The sequence below is a fragment of the Sinohyriopsis cumingii genome, chromosome 15 (assembly GCF_028554795.1).
Source record: "Sinohyriopsis cumingii isolate HCF-2022 chromosome 15, ASM2855479v2, whole genome shotgun sequence".
In the NCBI taxonomy this organism is placed as follows: domain Eukaryota; kingdom Metazoa; phylum Mollusca; class Bivalvia; order Unionida; family Unionidae; genus Sinohyriopsis; species Sinohyriopsis cumingii.
Window position 1 is genome coordinate 100,851,800 of NC_142975.1, and position 18,077 is coordinate 100,869,876.

General features: G+C 34.2%; 1 protein-coding gene across 1 annotated transcript in view; it reads right to left on the bottom strand.

The window, feature by feature from the left end:
- Window positions 1-18,077, bottom strand: part of LOC149782388 (nephrin-like) — a 95,312-nt gene that overhangs the window by 24,814 nt on the left and 52,421 nt on the right. Inside the window, exons 15-16 of the mRNA XM_089933777.1 lie at window positions 7,627-7,926; window positions 174-296 (exon numbers count right to left, since the gene is read on the bottom strand). Of these exons, the coding sequence (XP_089789903.1) occupies window positions 174-296; window positions 7,627-7,926 (423 nt within the window). The remainder of the gene's footprint in view (window positions 1-173; window positions 297-7,626; window positions 7,927-18,077) is intronic.

Here is an 18,077-nt window from a genome sequence, read left to right on the forward strand (position 1 = left end):
TTTCAATAATTATGTAAATTGTGCTTTCATAGTTGTAGAATAAATGCAAATAAGGGTGATTATTAGAAAAATTAGCAGTCACCTTACAATAAAGAATATGATTATTATCAGTATCACAATCAATATATTATATATTATTATATTTAATTTTATAACAGGAGAATAATTCCTACCTGATAATGAAGTTCGTATTCTTAAGAACAGTATCAAAACAATTATTACGGCTAAAGCAGCTACACCACCACCAACTGCACCTCCAATAATAATGCTTTGTTGTGGACCAGTAGGCTGGTGTTCTGAAAAGATATACATACCTGGTTACAAAAGTCATATAATGACAAGAGACTTCATTGATATCAATATCGCTCTAAAAACCAACACTACTTTGCTCAACTTTCTCAGCAGTTTGAGAACTCAACCAATGCAATATATTTATAATCCTGAAGACACAGAAGGGTTTTATGGCATAACCACATATTGTGCCATTTTTTACAAGTGGAAATTGGAAGGCATGCACTAGATACTTGCAATTTGAAACTGACTGTTTAAATATTAAGATTAAGCCCATTTTTGAAATTAATATTCACAAAATCTGACGTGTGTAAGGTTTCAATTTATTTCCTTATAAATACCTTCATTACATAATTTACAAGGAGTGCTAGTTAATTATTTCTAATAAATCTAAAATGCCATTCAGGTAAAATTATTCTTGAAGACCTTTGATTTTACACCCATGGATACATGCTTTCATAATGTATCACTTGGACACTTCCTGGATTACACAGATGCAGAGGTCACATGGGAAGTCCTAAATATTACTGCAAATCTAAGCATGTGCATTCCAGTGGTTGGCAACCTACAGCATGTCTCACGCAAGGTGGCACATCAAGAGGTTTTGTGTGGCATGCGATGGGCAGTTAAAATCCCTGCAAGAACAAATTCAAGTCTTCATGAACACTCATGAACTGTTCATAAATGTGCATGACTTTTCTTCAAATTTTCAAGATCCGTTAATCATATAAGTTCATGAACAATTATTCATTAAAGTTTCACAACTAAGTTCAAGAACACTTCATTAATTTTGATGCATCATACATGAAGTTCATGAACACACTGATGAACTTTTATGAACTATTATATCTTTAAAGTTCCTGAAATATCATGAACATTGTTTATGAACAATTCAAGTTCTCTGATGCACCATTAAGACATTTCTGAAAAAATATGACATTTCCTTATCAATTTATTCATAACATATTCATGAAAATTCATTATGCAAACTTCTCACAATATAAATAAAGGCGAAACGTTTTTAAAAAATGATATGATACTGTTGTTCGTTAAGCTCTTTTATTCATTACTTGAGTACTTAACCTGAGTAGTTCTGGATTAATATAGGAAAATATTTTCTGGCCAACATGAATAAACTGCATAATCTGTTTACTTAGAACAATCACCGGTTGCCAATTTGCCGTAAAAAACTGGAATATGTAAACAACGTTTGCCCTGACAGGATGACTATGAAAGATGACGTGATATTATTGGTAAATATGCGAGATTTCAGTAACTGAGCCTCCTTTTCCCTACAAACAAAATATCACGCAAACGGTTCTACAACAAGTAAATAACACGAACAAAAAATGGAATAGCGGAGAACTCGCCCCATGGAGAACTCGCCCTGGGAGAACTCATCCCAGGTGTCAGAAGTCGCCCATGGTGGTCGGAGAAGTCGCCCCACTTCGCCTGGAGAAGTCGCCCCAAAGATCATATATAGTAATTCTGAAATATCGCCACATGGTTGATAAGGCTTTGTTTATTGTTGTTTTTCTTCAACTGAATAACTTATTTTGCTACATTTAGATGACGAAAATATTTTTTTTTCTTTTCTGTCTGTTTAGTTCTAATTAAAAAATGTTGCAATTTCTTCGGTCTTCTATATAAGAGAATTGGTTTATTTTTGTAAAGTGATTTTACGCTGGTTTTATTGGATAAATTTCGGAGACTATACTATTTATTAATTATACGACCTATATCAGATGACGAAGGAACAGATTGTATTGCGAAAGGAATTACATCTCTATCTCTATTTTACAATATGCTGTGTCTAAAGCATCATGTTGAGTAAGATTACGGGCTTTCTTCAGCGCAGAATCAATTATATGTGTAGGATAATTTATATTTTGTAAATATGTTTGTAATTTATTCAACGATTTTTGTAATTGACATTCATCTGAAATAATGCGTCGGTATCTTTTGGACCGGCTATATGGTATACAGTTTTTACATGACATGGGATGACATGAGCAATATTCCACATATTGGTGGATACTAGTTTCCTTGAGATGAACATTTGTAGAGATAGTGTTATCAATATTTTTTTGTACATTTACATCTAAAAATGAAACGTGCACTAGATGCAGTATAAGTAAATTTAATCAGCGGAGGGAAAAATTAGGCGATCAATACATTTTTTTCAGTTTTTTATTAGAATGCTTGCAGGTCATACATATGTTATCTAAAAGTCTGAACCAACGAGATGGATTAAACTTTTTGCTTTGAAGAAAATCCTTTTCTATTTTACCCATGAAGGGAATAATATGACGGAGTCATATTAATACCCATTGACGTACCCATTATTTGTATGTAATTCGTATTATTAAATTGAAAATAATTATTTTCCAAGATAAGTTTTATTATTTTATAAATATCTTCACTAGATAGTGTGCTCGTATTAAGATTGTTATAACGAAAATATTTACTCACTTCAGTACCATCTGCATGCGGAATGTTGGTATATAGTGATGTTACACCTAATGATACCAGGATTGAAATTATCAGCTAGCTGTGGAATAGACTTCAACTTTTTAATGAAAGTAATTGTATCTTTAATGTAAGAAGGAAGTGTTTTCATTAAAGTTTGTAAAACTATCAATAAATTTGGATCGGTTTTCAGTATATGAATTACAACATGATATAATGGGTCGTCTTGGAAAATTTAATGGTAAATTATAGTCAGAAATGTTATGAGTTTTGAGTAATATGTAGAATTGAGATGTACATATGTTAAGAGGGAAAGTATCAAATTCCTCATATACGGAAGTATTATTTATAGCGATCTCATTCATGCATGTCGACATCTTTTATTTAATTTCTATTGATGGGTATTCGATAATGTTTGTAGTATGTTTCATCATTTAATTGACGTTCAACATCTTTAACATAATCATCTTGATTCATGATAATAATAGTGTTTGACTTGTCATCCTTTTTAATCTCTATACTGTCGCCATTCATATGATTATATAAAGACTTAATTGCGTCCTTAGAAATATTACCATGATGCTGCTTTTTATTATTACCAGTTAATATCTCTTTTGTGTTCGCGTATATAGATAAATCTAAATATGAATCACGTATAAGATGATTTAATTCTGTTATAAAAACGTTATCTAGATGTCAAGTTTTGGAGTGACTTCTCCAACCAACTGGGGAGACTTTTCCAACCACTCTGAGGCGGCTTCTCCATATAAGTTGGGGCGAATTCTCCTAGGGCGAGTTCTCTATGGGGTGAGTTCTCCCAGGGCAAGTTCTCCAAAGGGCGAATTCTCCACATACCCGAAAAACGTGGACTCCGGTGAAATGGACAGATGTGAATATTTTAAATATCATTTATTTTAAGTAAATAGAACTGCAGAGAAGCAATAATGAAGAATATGAAGAAAATGATTGGGTGAGAACAAATTTAGGCAGAAAGGCATACCCAGCCAGGATCATCAACATTACTGTGAGATTCTTTTTGGGGATGCATTAATGACTATTTCAATAGACGTTATATGGATATTTTATTGGTTTTTATGTCATCATATTAGTTTTAATCAAACTGATGACACATGATTTTTTCAGACCAAATTTAAACTTGCTCTTCGAATTTCTGAAAATCACTAAACATTATCACACTCCCCCTTTTTCGGTCTCGATTCAAGATGCGGTACTGCATCTACAATAGGAATTTATATGTTCGGTATCGTTTTCTGTTTCATGACGTGGTGAAACCGGAAGCAGTGATATGCGTTGTTCGAGAGGATGCATTAGTGACATTACGACCTATACCACACAAGCCTAACCTTTTTTAATAGAAAACGGCAAAAAAAATTGAAAGCACAAAATAACTACATCTTTACAAAAAATATATATGTAGATAAAGTTATTTAGTGCAATGACGTTGTCAAATATTTGTCATATTTTCTTGATTAAAACGTCAGACTCCTGTGACTATACCAATGACTAGCCAGCTTCAGTTAAAATACAACTAGCGCCAAAATGCTCCAAATAATATAAATGCTCAGTAAAGTTTGTATTAAATGTAAGGGACTAAATAATTTTGAGTAGGATCATAATTGTTGCAGTAAATAAAGTGGGGTACAATAATAATGTGCTAAAAGCTGAAGACAATGTTGATCAGAGGTAATTTGTAATTAACTAACCTTATCTTTCTGTCAGATCAGACAACAGAACAGTAAAATTAGTAGAGGATGAAATTTGTATGTCAAGGCAGAAAATTGTAAAACTGGAGGGTCCTATGGCTAAGATGAAAGAGATATAAAATAATAACTGCTGCAGTAATGTTAACGATCCAACAGCTAAAGTTTTAGATGGAGACATTCAGTAGTGACAATGGGTGCCACCTTATTACATTATTGGCCCTGAATGTCTTCTAAAAAGAGTTATCTGACAGGTCAATCTCTGGGAAAAAGATGGGGAAAGTCAAGAGGATTTCCAAAGACAGCCGCTTGAAGATGAAACTTAAAAATGTTTCAACAATTGATTGAACACAATTGCACCAATATCTTAAAACAATTTCAAAGAACAGTTAAAGAACATACAAAAAGTGTTGCTTAGAGTAAAAGAAAAGAATATTGCTTGGCAATTTACATATTTTTTGTTGCATATTAGAAATTTTCTGAAATCAAATACCATTTCTAAGATAATATGTTGCATTCTTTTACGATTTTGAAACCCCCACATCCAATGTTATTTTATAACTCAGGATGAAATATTATTATAGGTATTTGTGAATTTGTGAGATAATCATTTTTTTTTAATAGGAACTGTAAAGTTATGATTTATTCATGAGAAACTTTGTTCATCATTGTTCATGAATAAATTGATGCACGTATTCATGAATAACGATGACCCAATTTGGGAACTTGTATGAACTGTTCATGAATATTTATTTAGGTGTTCAAGAACAGTTTGGGGAGTGTTGATTCATGAACAGTTCATGTGTTTAAAATGTCATGAATTGACAATTTTAAGTCCCTGCATATTCATGAACAGCTCATGAACCTGTTTATGAACTTCATGAATGGTTCATGAACCCAGGTCATGAATAATACCTGAACAGTTCGTGCCAGCTCATGAATGGTTCATGAACCCAGTTCATTAATAATTCTTGAACAGTTCATGCCAGCTCACGAATGGTTCATGAACCAGTTCATGAATAATTCTTGAACAGTTCCTGCCAGCTCATGAATGGTTCATGAACCCAGTTCATGAAAATGTCTTGAACAGTTCCTGCCAGCTCATGAATGGTTCATGAACCCAGTTCATGCATATTTCTCGAACAGTTCCTCCCAGCTCATGAATAGTTTATGAACTGGGTTCATGAATATTTCTGGATCAGTTCCTGCCAGCTCATGAATGGTTCATGAACCCAGTTCATGAATATTTCTGGAACAGTTTATGCCAGCTCATGAATGGTTCATGAACCAAGTTCATGAACAATTCTTGAACAGTTCATGCCAGCTCATGAATTGTTCATGATCATTTCACAGGAGAAATCTTGATTTTAACAGTGTTACTCTCTTACTGTTGGCATGCACTAACTCAGTTTGTAATTAATCTGGAAAAAGGTGGCACATTATATAAAATAGCCTGCCAGCTCCTGGTGTATTCTGACTTATAAGAAATACATGTTTGACTTGTTATGGGATTTACTGGTCACATATGTTAACATTTAATAAGACCAGCCATACAGGAGAGATTCCACTAAAAAACAGCACTTAATAAGTTATACAACTTATCAAGATTGTTTCAACAATCACAGATTGTAGTTTAATTGCCTTCCTTCAATGCAAGCAAAGCAAGAAAACGTTTTTGTTTTGTACTTTCTTCACTAAGTAGTTTAGAAATATCTTCTGGCCATAGTTTCACATTTGTATGGTAACTAATTGAGCAATGTCAGGGCCTGAAGTAATCTCTCATGTTCATTTTGAGTTCTGAAATTGGCGGTCAGAAAAATAAAAATAATATTCTAAAGACACAAAGAAACAAAATACTGAATATGAGGTCTGAAAGTCAAAATACGTCTGTGATCTAATTCAAAGATATGTCATGAGCCTTGAGAGAACAATAAGCATACATTACATGTTTCAACATCTTCTTATGGCAGTGTTTAGTGAGCGAGCATGTAATTATCAATGACTGTGATTTTGAAGATTATATATGAATGAGTATGTTAATTATATAGTGATGTTGTCACAGCTATGATACCAACTATTAAAATGTAATTTTTTTGTACCATCACAATATTCCTAAAACGTGATTCAAGAAGATAATATATGCGCGAGGCCTAGTTTCGTGTTGCAATGGGGATGTATTGCATTGGAGTATGTTAATTATAATAGTGATGTTGCCAAACATATGATACCAACTTTACAAAGAAAATTATTGTACCATGACAATACTCCTAAAAATATTGATCATCAGAAAGAATCGAAGTTATTGAATAAACACGATTGTACAAAAGTGCTCTTTATGATTCAGTGACTTGACCGTGTATTTTGACAGTTTCTAGAAATGTATTGATTAAGCATTGGAAAAAATGTCAAAGTGTATTTATAACAATTTTTGTTTGCTGAAAATTGCTTTGCAATTAGATACGGGTTCTGAAAGTAATCATACCATCATAAACCATGTATTACATGTGTTCAATGTCATCGACATAGACACGTACATAAACATTTAAAAATTCTTAATTATAACATTTTAATAATCAAAGTTATTAAATATTGTGACTGAATGAATCTTAATAATTACACTATTGTCGCAAAAATAGGCTTCTCCAATGCATATTTAAATATATGCTAAATACAGAATATGATGGTTTTCAGGTAATCATTCTGTAATCAGAAAACACTATGATTGTATATATCTATATTACTGTTAAACTCTTAAACAAAATGGTCGCTCTCACATATATTTCACATTTTACTTTTTTGTTGAGTTTGTGTGTTTACATTTCGTTTTTTCATGCAATATGTTTATCCCGTAATACTGCCGTTATAAAATTTGTCCAAAAAGTAAGGAATGTGCTAATTGTTTTGACACAATTAGAAATTATATATCTGCCTCTATTGTGTAAAATTATGGCTGGGGTTATCTTCCAAAAATTAGATTATACATTCCATTCTACCTTGAAGTATAAAAGTAGACCTATATTGCATCATAACATGTATATCGTATTTGTGTTGGTCATGTTTGGCATATATAGCTATCATTGGGGTAATTGACTTATAATGTGAAATCTGATGTGGAGAGCAAAAAAGATTGTAACTGGTCACTAACCTGATAATGTTTTGCCTGAGATCACCTCATCTGCCAGTTCGCCATTCCCCTTGACATTAAATGCATATATTCTGAAGTAATAGACTGTATTTGGCTTTAGTTCTGTGATTGTTGTATTAAGTAATTCTTCACCCTTTCCTCCAGTTACCAACGACGCATTTTGCCATATGATGTTGTCCATGCTAATCTGTATAGCAAACGTCTGGTCGAAGCCACCATGGAAACCAGGATACCATGACAAAGTTATCTGGTTCTTCTGTAAATTGATGGAATTAAATTTGTATGGTTTCCCGGGTTCGCCTGTAAAATGTTGTAATAAACACCATTTAAATAACAGAAAATTACATAAATTTCTTTCAGAGAATAATATCACATAAAACCGGGATATAGATGCCCAGAATATTGTTAATTTTTTAATTACACAAGATAGCATGAGTACCATGATCTAAGCAATGCACTCAACTGGCCTCAAATAATTTGCAGAAATTCATGATTAGTCATTTTCTTCCTTTGCTTTTTTCTATTTATCTGCTGAGTATTATAGCCATCTGAAAGTGCAATGAATCATATGATGACAATGCTCTACCCATACATTAAAGAAACAAAACCAATCTGATTCAAGCTTAATTCATCTTGTATCTTGCTCTTTTCTGAACTGCATCTAACTCTGTGAAAATAACCTTTATTCCATACAATTCATTATGAAGAAACAAAATAAAAATAAAAAACAAACATAATTCTAATATCTGAAGAATAAACACATTCTTTAAATCTAGTTTTTGTTCAAGAATTGTTGCAAAAAATCCAATATATTAAGCAGTCTGACTCTACGTAGACATCATTTTAGAGTCTTACATACCCTATGTGCTAGAGCTGGGTACCACAAACAAAATTTGTGTTGCTGTATTTCTTAATGTACCAATATATGTACGAGTACAGTATACGACAATTATATTTGGGGCCAACTTTTGAAGGTTCTACTGCAGGAGTCTGAGACGTTTCCTATAAGTTCCATCTGTGAAAAACTGTAGAATACCTTGATCTGATTTATAGCTATTATTAATTTCCAAAAGTGAAGTGGCCAAATCAAGTCTTGGAAGATCGCAGTATAGATACGTAACTTGAAAACCTACTACAACACTGCTACAGTAGACAAGTATTTGAGATTGTACAGGGTATTATTATGCACAACGTTGCACGAGTCTTTGTCTAAAATGATAGTCGGTCTTAAGAGCTCTTTAATACGGTTAAATTACTCGGTTGATTCCAATATGAATAATGCGAATCGGTACATTTTATTTTGCATACATAAACGCAAAGAGTAATAAGCCATATTGATTTAATCAAGCAGCTTCTTAATATTTGGTATCAAATAAATGTCAAAGTTAAATTAATACAATTAATACAAGCTTGCATTTTTACTGTAATGAAAATCAATTTCTTATTGCCAATATCAAAAAGACAAGCACAAAACAATTAAAGATTATTAAGGGCTAGTGATCCTGCTTACAGATCTCTGGTAGACTTACTATGTAATGGGTAACATTGTTTTGAATTAGCTTTTATGTGGAGGGTGACATGCACATTTTTCGATAGGACTCTTAACTTATAATATGAGGTTTAGATACACTGCCTAAACGCAGGCAATATATTAAACAGCAACATCAATATGCTATCAAATACAACATTGCCAGTGTCAGTCTAACAACCAAAAACAAATTTCTTAAGTAATTCAGATTTTAATGCGCAGATGGTTGTATATGTTGACATAAAAGTCAATTTGATGTAAGGCTGATAGCAGTTATAGATACAGGATTCATACAGTTATATGCAAAAGTAAAAATAAATGACAGTCCAAAGACAGAACCCATATTCCCAAAGAGTAACATGGAATGAAGATACAAGCTATAATGCCTCTAAAACTGGTAAAGTAAAGATTGAAAGATGGAATAACTGTGCTAGTAAGCAATCTGTAATTTAAATTATTTAAGTGAAACTACATCTGATGCAAAATGTACACGTGCTGCAATCCAGAAGAGTGTGGGATTAGGATTTTTAACGTAGCTTTTTACAGTCGCTACGGTGTCTGCAGTGTGGCAGTTTATAGTGATGTCTAGCACTGGGGCATCATGCCGCAGACACGTAGCATGATGTCCCACCCAGTCACATTAACTTGACTCCAGGTAGACCAGTGCTAACATTAACCTCTTAATGCTGAGCTGTTAGTACCATTTTTGGAAGCATTTGGTATGACTCTGCAGGGGTTGGAACCCGAGACCTCTAGCTTCCGAGGCGGACGCTCTAACCATTAGGCCACCGGAGCGGTGAACCACAGAAGAAAAAGACCGAGAAAAATACACCAACAGTTTGTTTTCAACTTCTGATGCACTTGCAGCTAAAATACCCGATTCAGGCTAATAAGAGATGGACTGTAGATGCTGGCATGGTGTCATTAACTAGCTTATCCATACTGAACTCTGGATATGTAAACACGTCTATAATTGTGACAACAGGTCTGCTTGATTTCAATAATGCAAAATGCTTTTTTTCCATTTGCCGGCTCTCCAACTGCCAAAACATCAGTGTGCTTTCCACATGGAAAGTGGCATGTTTGTCGGCTCATTTTGTACTTTTTCAAAGCCAGTCTATATATTCCTATCATTCTCGCTATGTTTCATGAAGACGACAAGAAGCTTATTTATAACAACGGCTCAGGATTTTTCATTCTCATTGTTTTTACTTGTTGACCTTCCATAAGCGATTGTTTCTGACATTAACAACCAACTTACACCATTCACGAAATAATACAAGCCTATACTCCCAGAATGTATAATGTTGTGTAAAGGAGACTACTGGTATTTGTATACATTTAGCAGATAACATATCTACTGAAACATGGAATGTTATTTTTCCACAATATGAACAGCACAACAAAAACAAAATGCATAAACATATCTCATTTTTCATAAAATTCTAGAGAATTTAAAATTTAAGGAGACAGTCAATGTCTGGTCAAATTTCTAGAAAATTCAAGTGTATTGAAGGACAAGAAAAGGAATTTGAAAACCCATGGTTGTTCAAGGTTCGCACAAACCCTGAAATATGTAGCTTGCATACAAACTGTGAGGGACGTATGATTTCAATGGCCACTGTGATCTATTATGTCATTTAGTAAGCTGTGAGCTTGTCTCGGGTTGAAAAGAAAATGTGGTAATCAATATGAAGAGCACACATTAGCTTGATTGAAATAACCTCATATTTAACACCTTAAAAATAGTCACAATCCAATATTCTCAAAGGTAGTAATTAACAAGCATAACGTTAACAGACATCTGCTTTTATAATAAAAAGATATCCTCGCAAATAATGGAGAACAATTCTTTGATCGATTATCTCATTATTTTAAAATAATCTATAGAGCTCTCAACTAAAAACATTAGCAGAGGACAGACATATCAATAACATACAGAAAAGCTTAAATCACTGTTTCAATTGAATCCATCACAGACTTATCAAACATTGTTATATACATTTACAAACATATATTCAGATCATAATGATAAAGTAATTAACTTAGGAATGATCTTAGAACAGCTAAAATGGAGGCTTGATTAAGGTTTTGAGCAGAAAATGATACAACTTAATTTGATATTGACTAAATCACTTAGTACATATGAAAACTGTGAATACTCTGATGATATTAGCAGTGCATATTGTAGCAGCATTGAAAATATCCAAGTGTAAATCAATTAGATATTTTAGGTACTTATATAACGATGCCATTATCCACATTCGCTGATCAACAGTACATGTTTTACAAAATGATATAATACAATGCAAACGTACAGCAGCATGAGCACCTGAGGAAATTCAAAGCATCTATAATCAGACACAAGGAAATAAATACTGAGGAAATTTGAAATACATTGGACATTACTAAATACACGTGCACAATATCGTTCTATTTTTGAGTTAATGTAATACTCAGTGATGGATCACTTTGGCTTATTTGAGATCAAATCCTTTTTGAAAGCTATTTTATCTAATGCCAGGAGGGAAAATATATAACGTGAGGATCGATTCCAACTATTCCAATTAGTGGTGTTCACAGTACTACTAGAGGCTGAGGAAGAGATAAAACAGTGGCATTACTGAAAAAATCTACAGTGCTTATGTTGGCAGAGGTGCTCAACCATGTATAAAATGTGACATTGGAGCCCAATCAAATACTCAGCTTTGCTGACCATGTGGATATATTCATGACCATTATCACACATGCGATCAGAGATCAGCTGTACATGTTATATACAAACACCTGTGACTGCATAAATGCCTGGAGTTGTTGAAGATATACGCACCAAAATAAATGAAATAAGAGCAAGGATTGAAGAGATAGCCGTTTTCTGTTATTGGTAGAGAACAATAATTAAAGCAAGTAATTGGTGGGATCTTCAATTAGAGAATAATATTTAATTGTATATGCATGCCAGCTGTGCATCAGTTGAAACAAATCACAGAAAAAATGCAATACCAACATAAGCCTGATTACATAAGTGACTTATTGGAACTCATGGTTGCATTGAATGAACTTGTTCTTACAAATAATCCACAACAGGATGCTAACGCAAGAGTAACGGTACTACAGCTAAAACAATTAGTATGTGAGTGTAATATAAGAATACCAATGGGTGCCAAATAAGCTGACACACTTGTATTATCAGATCTGTTTGAGAATAAATATAACCACCATTGGGATGAATAAACAGTCACGGGGAGGAAAGCCAAACCAACATTGCAATACACCTTTCACTGCTACCAAGACTGATGCGTAATTTCGTGAACGAGAATGTCTCTGGCACATTACGCATGCTATTCGTAATGAGGCTGCGGAAAATGCACAGCAAGTGCATGTACCAGAATTAAAGTTTCAAAAGCACAACAGTGAATCAGAAAAGTATGTAGTGTACCCCATATGCATTCAAACCAGGAAAAAACTTTAAACAGCTGTTATCTAATATGATTCTAGAAATTATATCGGCATTACAACAATATGGTTCCTCGGGAGTTAAAGCAGATATTGTCCTCAATGCACATTTGGTTATTCCAATGGATTTAAAATCACAACCCCATGGATTTACAATGGTTCTCAGACATGTTTGAATCATGAAGACATCAAAGCTATCAATGATGAAATCGATTAAAGAATTAAAACTAATTTTGAAAAATTGGAAAAATCCATCATAGAAGAATCAGAATGGACTTTTGACATATACATATGTTGAGGTGCATTTTCCTCAACACCAACAGTGTTTCATGGATTGAGTTATACTCCAAAACCAAACTTTTTTCATCTGCAGTCATTGATAAATGTAATTAAACATATGATCAATGTTTTCAATGTGAACTTTTGTCATCATTTTATCTGGCTAGTGATAATCAAGACCAGCCTTGTAAATACTGGCAGAACCTGGGTGAACTTAATCTTGTTAATATAGAATTTCCCATACAGGCTACTACCGCACTGAACAAATGTGAAACAACAAACCCGAGGAATGATGTTAGTGTGTTTACTTTAGGATAAACGTTTCATCCACTTGTGCATTCTCCGCAATTTTTTCTTTCGAATGATATGATTGGTTTGGAATTGCTATTTCATTACGTATGGATAAAGAATCTTTCTCATTTGATTAACCAACAAAGTAAGAACATGGGTAAAAAGTTTCTTGCAGATGTTTCATGCATGTATATAACACCCAAAACGTGATTGAGAACCATGACTTTTATTGTGATGGGATCATTGAAAAATCAATTTAACGATAATGATATAACCAGACAAAAACATTTTGAAATTTACTACACTACAAACAAAGATGAAAAGTTCATATATAATGTATACACATTTTAAATGTTTCAGTATTCCAGTGGAAAAAAACATTTGCATCCAATGACCATAAAGCAAATACAACAGATGTATTTGACCAACCCCCGTGTAGGTTTTATTATAAAGTAGTAATGAGTGCTGGAAAAACTAAGCCACCAATGTCCTATTATGGTCCTGACTCGCATGAGGTTATTTTTTGTGAAGTTATGGTGAAATGGGTCTGGCAACAGTTATATTTGCCAATAGATAAGCTTATGACAAGCGAGAATATTCGAGATTTAGGAGGCCACTAACTGCTGGATCTGTGAAGGAGTTAATGGAACTGAACGTGAAAGTGTAGCTGCTTGAGTTCTTGATCACATCCATATCACTGGCGTGCATGGAGGAGCTGCACACATAGCATGCAACTTACAATTACAAATGCACGCAAACAAAACAAAATTCCTGTATTCTTACATAACCTGCATGGGTATGAAGGTAGCCTAATAATACGAGCAGGAGCATCATCATGAAAGGCACTGCTTAGTCATTTTCCAAACTATAAGGGAAAATTAATGACATTTTGACTCAGAAAATTACCGTTCATCTGATGTCAGCTTATTACATTGGGGTGGAACATTAAAAAAGCCACACATAACTCCCTGATCTAGAACACTTCACTAAAATAATATTTGTTAGACAAAAGTAAAGTACCTGATAACAAATAAGTCTGAAATATCCCTATCTTAATAGAGTTATGCATGGCAGAATCATCAATAAGTGATAAAGAACAAATTGTTCATTAGTTTCCAAAACAGAATCACATTAAGGTTTGTTTGACTCAACAAATTGTTTTCAATACATGACCATGACACTGACATCTTAGAAAAAGGATCATTTGGAATAGACCTGCCTTTATTTTGTTGCCAATTTTCGACCTCTAACAACCAGAAATAATGTATCCGTTATAGGTAATAAGTACACATAGGAAGATATAAGAATTTCAAATTATTCTTATCAGAATTTTGATTTTTAAATGTTAAGATTTGGAAGTGTATGTATAAGACTGCGATGAATCTTTACCATGTAACTGTTGAGAGGAAGACAGTGGCAAATGAATCTTCATGAGTCATTAGTTGCTCAATCAGCATTTTCTAAAGTCTCCACTATTTGCTCACTGAGATAGCAGAGTGGAAAATTACTGACAGAAGAAACTCCGTGAGTCAAGGACTAATCATCAGCTGTACAAGCAGCATTTTCTAAACATTCGACCTTTTGATCATCTCGTTAGGTTTTGTCATCAGTGTAAATGCAATTATTGAACTCTCCAATTAATATGAGCTGTATGAAGTTATCGTTATCTTGATCAACCTTCTTTACCAAGCACCACCTATCAAATAGTTGACTTTTGTCCTAGCAATTTAGATACATGTTTTTCAGTTGACTTTCTACAATTTCTGAAACACTTATCAATATGCCTCAGGTACCAGTTCATGACCTGTCAAGATATATTTCTTAACTACATCATAGTCAGTACTCTGCTTTACTGACATTGAAGAGTAGACTTCAAGAGCTTTGCCAATAAGTACGAGATGCAAAAAACAAAGTCCAAGGCTCTATTGGCAATTTTAGGTTTTCTGCAACTTTCTCAACATGATCAAGGAAAGTACTAATCTAATCATTTTCTTCAAATGGGAGTCCTAATAGATATGGTTTTCAATATCAAAAGCTGATAAAGCGTGCTCTCCTTGCCAGTTTTAATTCTTTTAATATATATATTTCATTTCCCTTTGTTCTTTCTGCTTCTATATGTCCTTCCTTCATTCCATCCCCATCTCTCTTTGTTAGTACTTCTTTGCTTGTGGAATCTATATTTCTGCATCAATATTTCCTTCCTTCCTTCCATCGCCATCTCTCTTTGTTAGTACTTCTTTTCATGTGGAATATTATTTCAAGTCTTGACATATCGAACTGTGAGCATTATAGAGATATTATCCTTTCAGGCCATCTACTCCAGGTAAGTTTCTCATCTAGAGACACTAGTGTTCAAATTAAAATTTTCATATTTAGTATAGGTGGAAAAGATGTAAAAGTTAAACATTTTTCAGAATTTGGAAATTCCAAGATACTATGCTTGATAATACCTAAACTTTGCATATAACATTATATGGCATAGCTCCTAATTTTTTTTGTCTTTTTACTGATTTCACCCAGCTGGTGTATCATCTTGTCAGGTTGCTTGTTTGTTGGTTGGTTTTAAAGGTAGCTTTAACACATTGTTGGCATTATAATGCTGAATACATGGGAGCTATATGCCTTTCTCTAGGACAATTTGAGACAGCTGTCGAAATAAGCTGTCTTTCATGGGTCTCAATCCTACAAAACTTAGATCATGAGCTCAACGGTCTGGCAATCAAACTGCTAAGGGTAGCATTATACATTTACAGGAACGAAACCAGTTAAGTTAAAGGCATGGAATAATTTACTGTTTATTATCAAACATGCTACTTCCTGTCTTAGTTTACATAATTGCATGTCTTAGGATGGGTTATCAGCATATATTTGGGTCAACATAAAGCGTCTTGTTGAAAACATTCTTGTCATTAACCGAATGATTATACTGTTTGTTGGAGGTCCGTCATTGCCCATACAATCAATTCTAACTCCAAAATGTGGTGGGGATTAGGATACAAAGTCAATTCCATATAGAGATTTTAGTTAAAGCATTATACAAGTCTATATAAACTCCCACTCATCAAATTGATTTGCAAGTCGAAATTCAGCGTTAATGGATATATCCACTGACCTGCATAATGTTTACATATCTCTAAAGCAGAAAATATACATTTCATAAGTACAAGTTCATTCCGTAGATATTAGGTATTCAGGTTGGCTTATGCTTCTGTGTGCACTTACTTTCGTTAGTAACTTTTGAAGATAGAATACAATGTATATTTATTATTTGCAGTGATCTATTGCTGATTTTGTTATGGATGCATGGTTTACTGCCAAAAAAATAGACAGCAAATATGTTAACGTTATTCTGATTATTTTTACATTTGACATGTACCAATTTAGGTCAGGTCACTAAAACAACTAGCCAATTATCCCTGCCCCCATTCTTGCACAGCGGACTTGTACAATGGCTCCTTAAGCTGACTTATCTCAATATTGCATAATGTCACATTACATGATTAAACATTCTGACTCTTTGGCAGTAGTGAATGGGGTCTGTTTATGGACAATTTAAATCCCAGTCAAAAATGTCATGTGCACGATTAGGGACAATATGAATTTAACATGGGAAAATACAGGACTGGCACTTTGGGGACAATGGGACTTTAGTTTAATGGGACAACATCTAAGGACGCAAGGTTCACATCAGAAAAGAACTTGTCAACTGCTGAGATTGTGTCCCCACTTGTTTAAAAGACATACGTACCAACAGTGCTAAATCACACGTATGTCGACGAAAGAAACGAGGTCACATTTTTCACCAAATCGTGGACTTGGAACACGAATGCTACATTCAAAAATACCATTCCAAACAAGAGGAGGAATATGACCGGAAGAAATGGAACTTCATCATTTTCGATTTCGAATGGACGCAAGAGACCAGCATTTATATTCCCAATTTCTGTGTCTCTCAGGAGCGAACACCATTTGAAAACCGATCCCGAGTTTAAATCCATCCTGGAAAGTTAAAAGTTGGTGGACCAACTAAACCCACGGTCGAGTTTGTATGGAGGACGGACGAATGCCATATGTTTGCTGTACCACGCTGATGAATTAAAAGGAGAAGAAATCAAATACTTGCACATGTGTTCGCTGTATCCTTACATGTGAAAATATTGTCGCTTTCCCGCAGAGCACCTCCAATTGCTAACGGAACTCATTGACCTGGACAACAGCCGACAATACGAAGGCTTGATCAAGTGCAAAGTCTTGCCTCCCACGGACTTGTACTATCCCGATTTACCTCACTATTGCCAAGGAAAACTTCCCTTGTGCCGTACTTGTGCCGAAACGTGCAACTAAGACCAGCCTTGTCAGCACACTCAGGAAGAATGCGCCTGGATGAGAACGTGGGTCAGCGTGCAATTGTTTAAAGCTCTGGACATGGGATACCAACTGTTAGAAGTGTGCACAATTTACCACTTTCCAAAGACAGAACAGTACCATAAGGGTGAAGAAACTCAGAAAGGCATTTTCGCAGACTACATATATGCCTTTTTGAACCTGAAACAGGAAGCCACCGACTATCCTTCCTGGTGCCACACTCTCGAAGACGAACTGAAATTCAGAGAGAAATACTGGGAGCAGGAAGGCATCACGTTAGACCAGGTGGAGAAAAACGAAGGAAGGCGATCGTTTGCCAAAGTGATGTTAACTTGCTTGTGGGGCAAAATGGCACAAGGTTTACCAAAGACGAAATATTTGACAGAACCTTCACGGTACTTCCAGATAATTAACGACAAAGCCAAATACATGAAATTCATGGACGTCATTCCTGAGAATTTGATCTTAGTCAATTACGAAGAAGAAATGAACTATGTACAAGCCGATAAATTTGGAAATGTCATCATTGCGG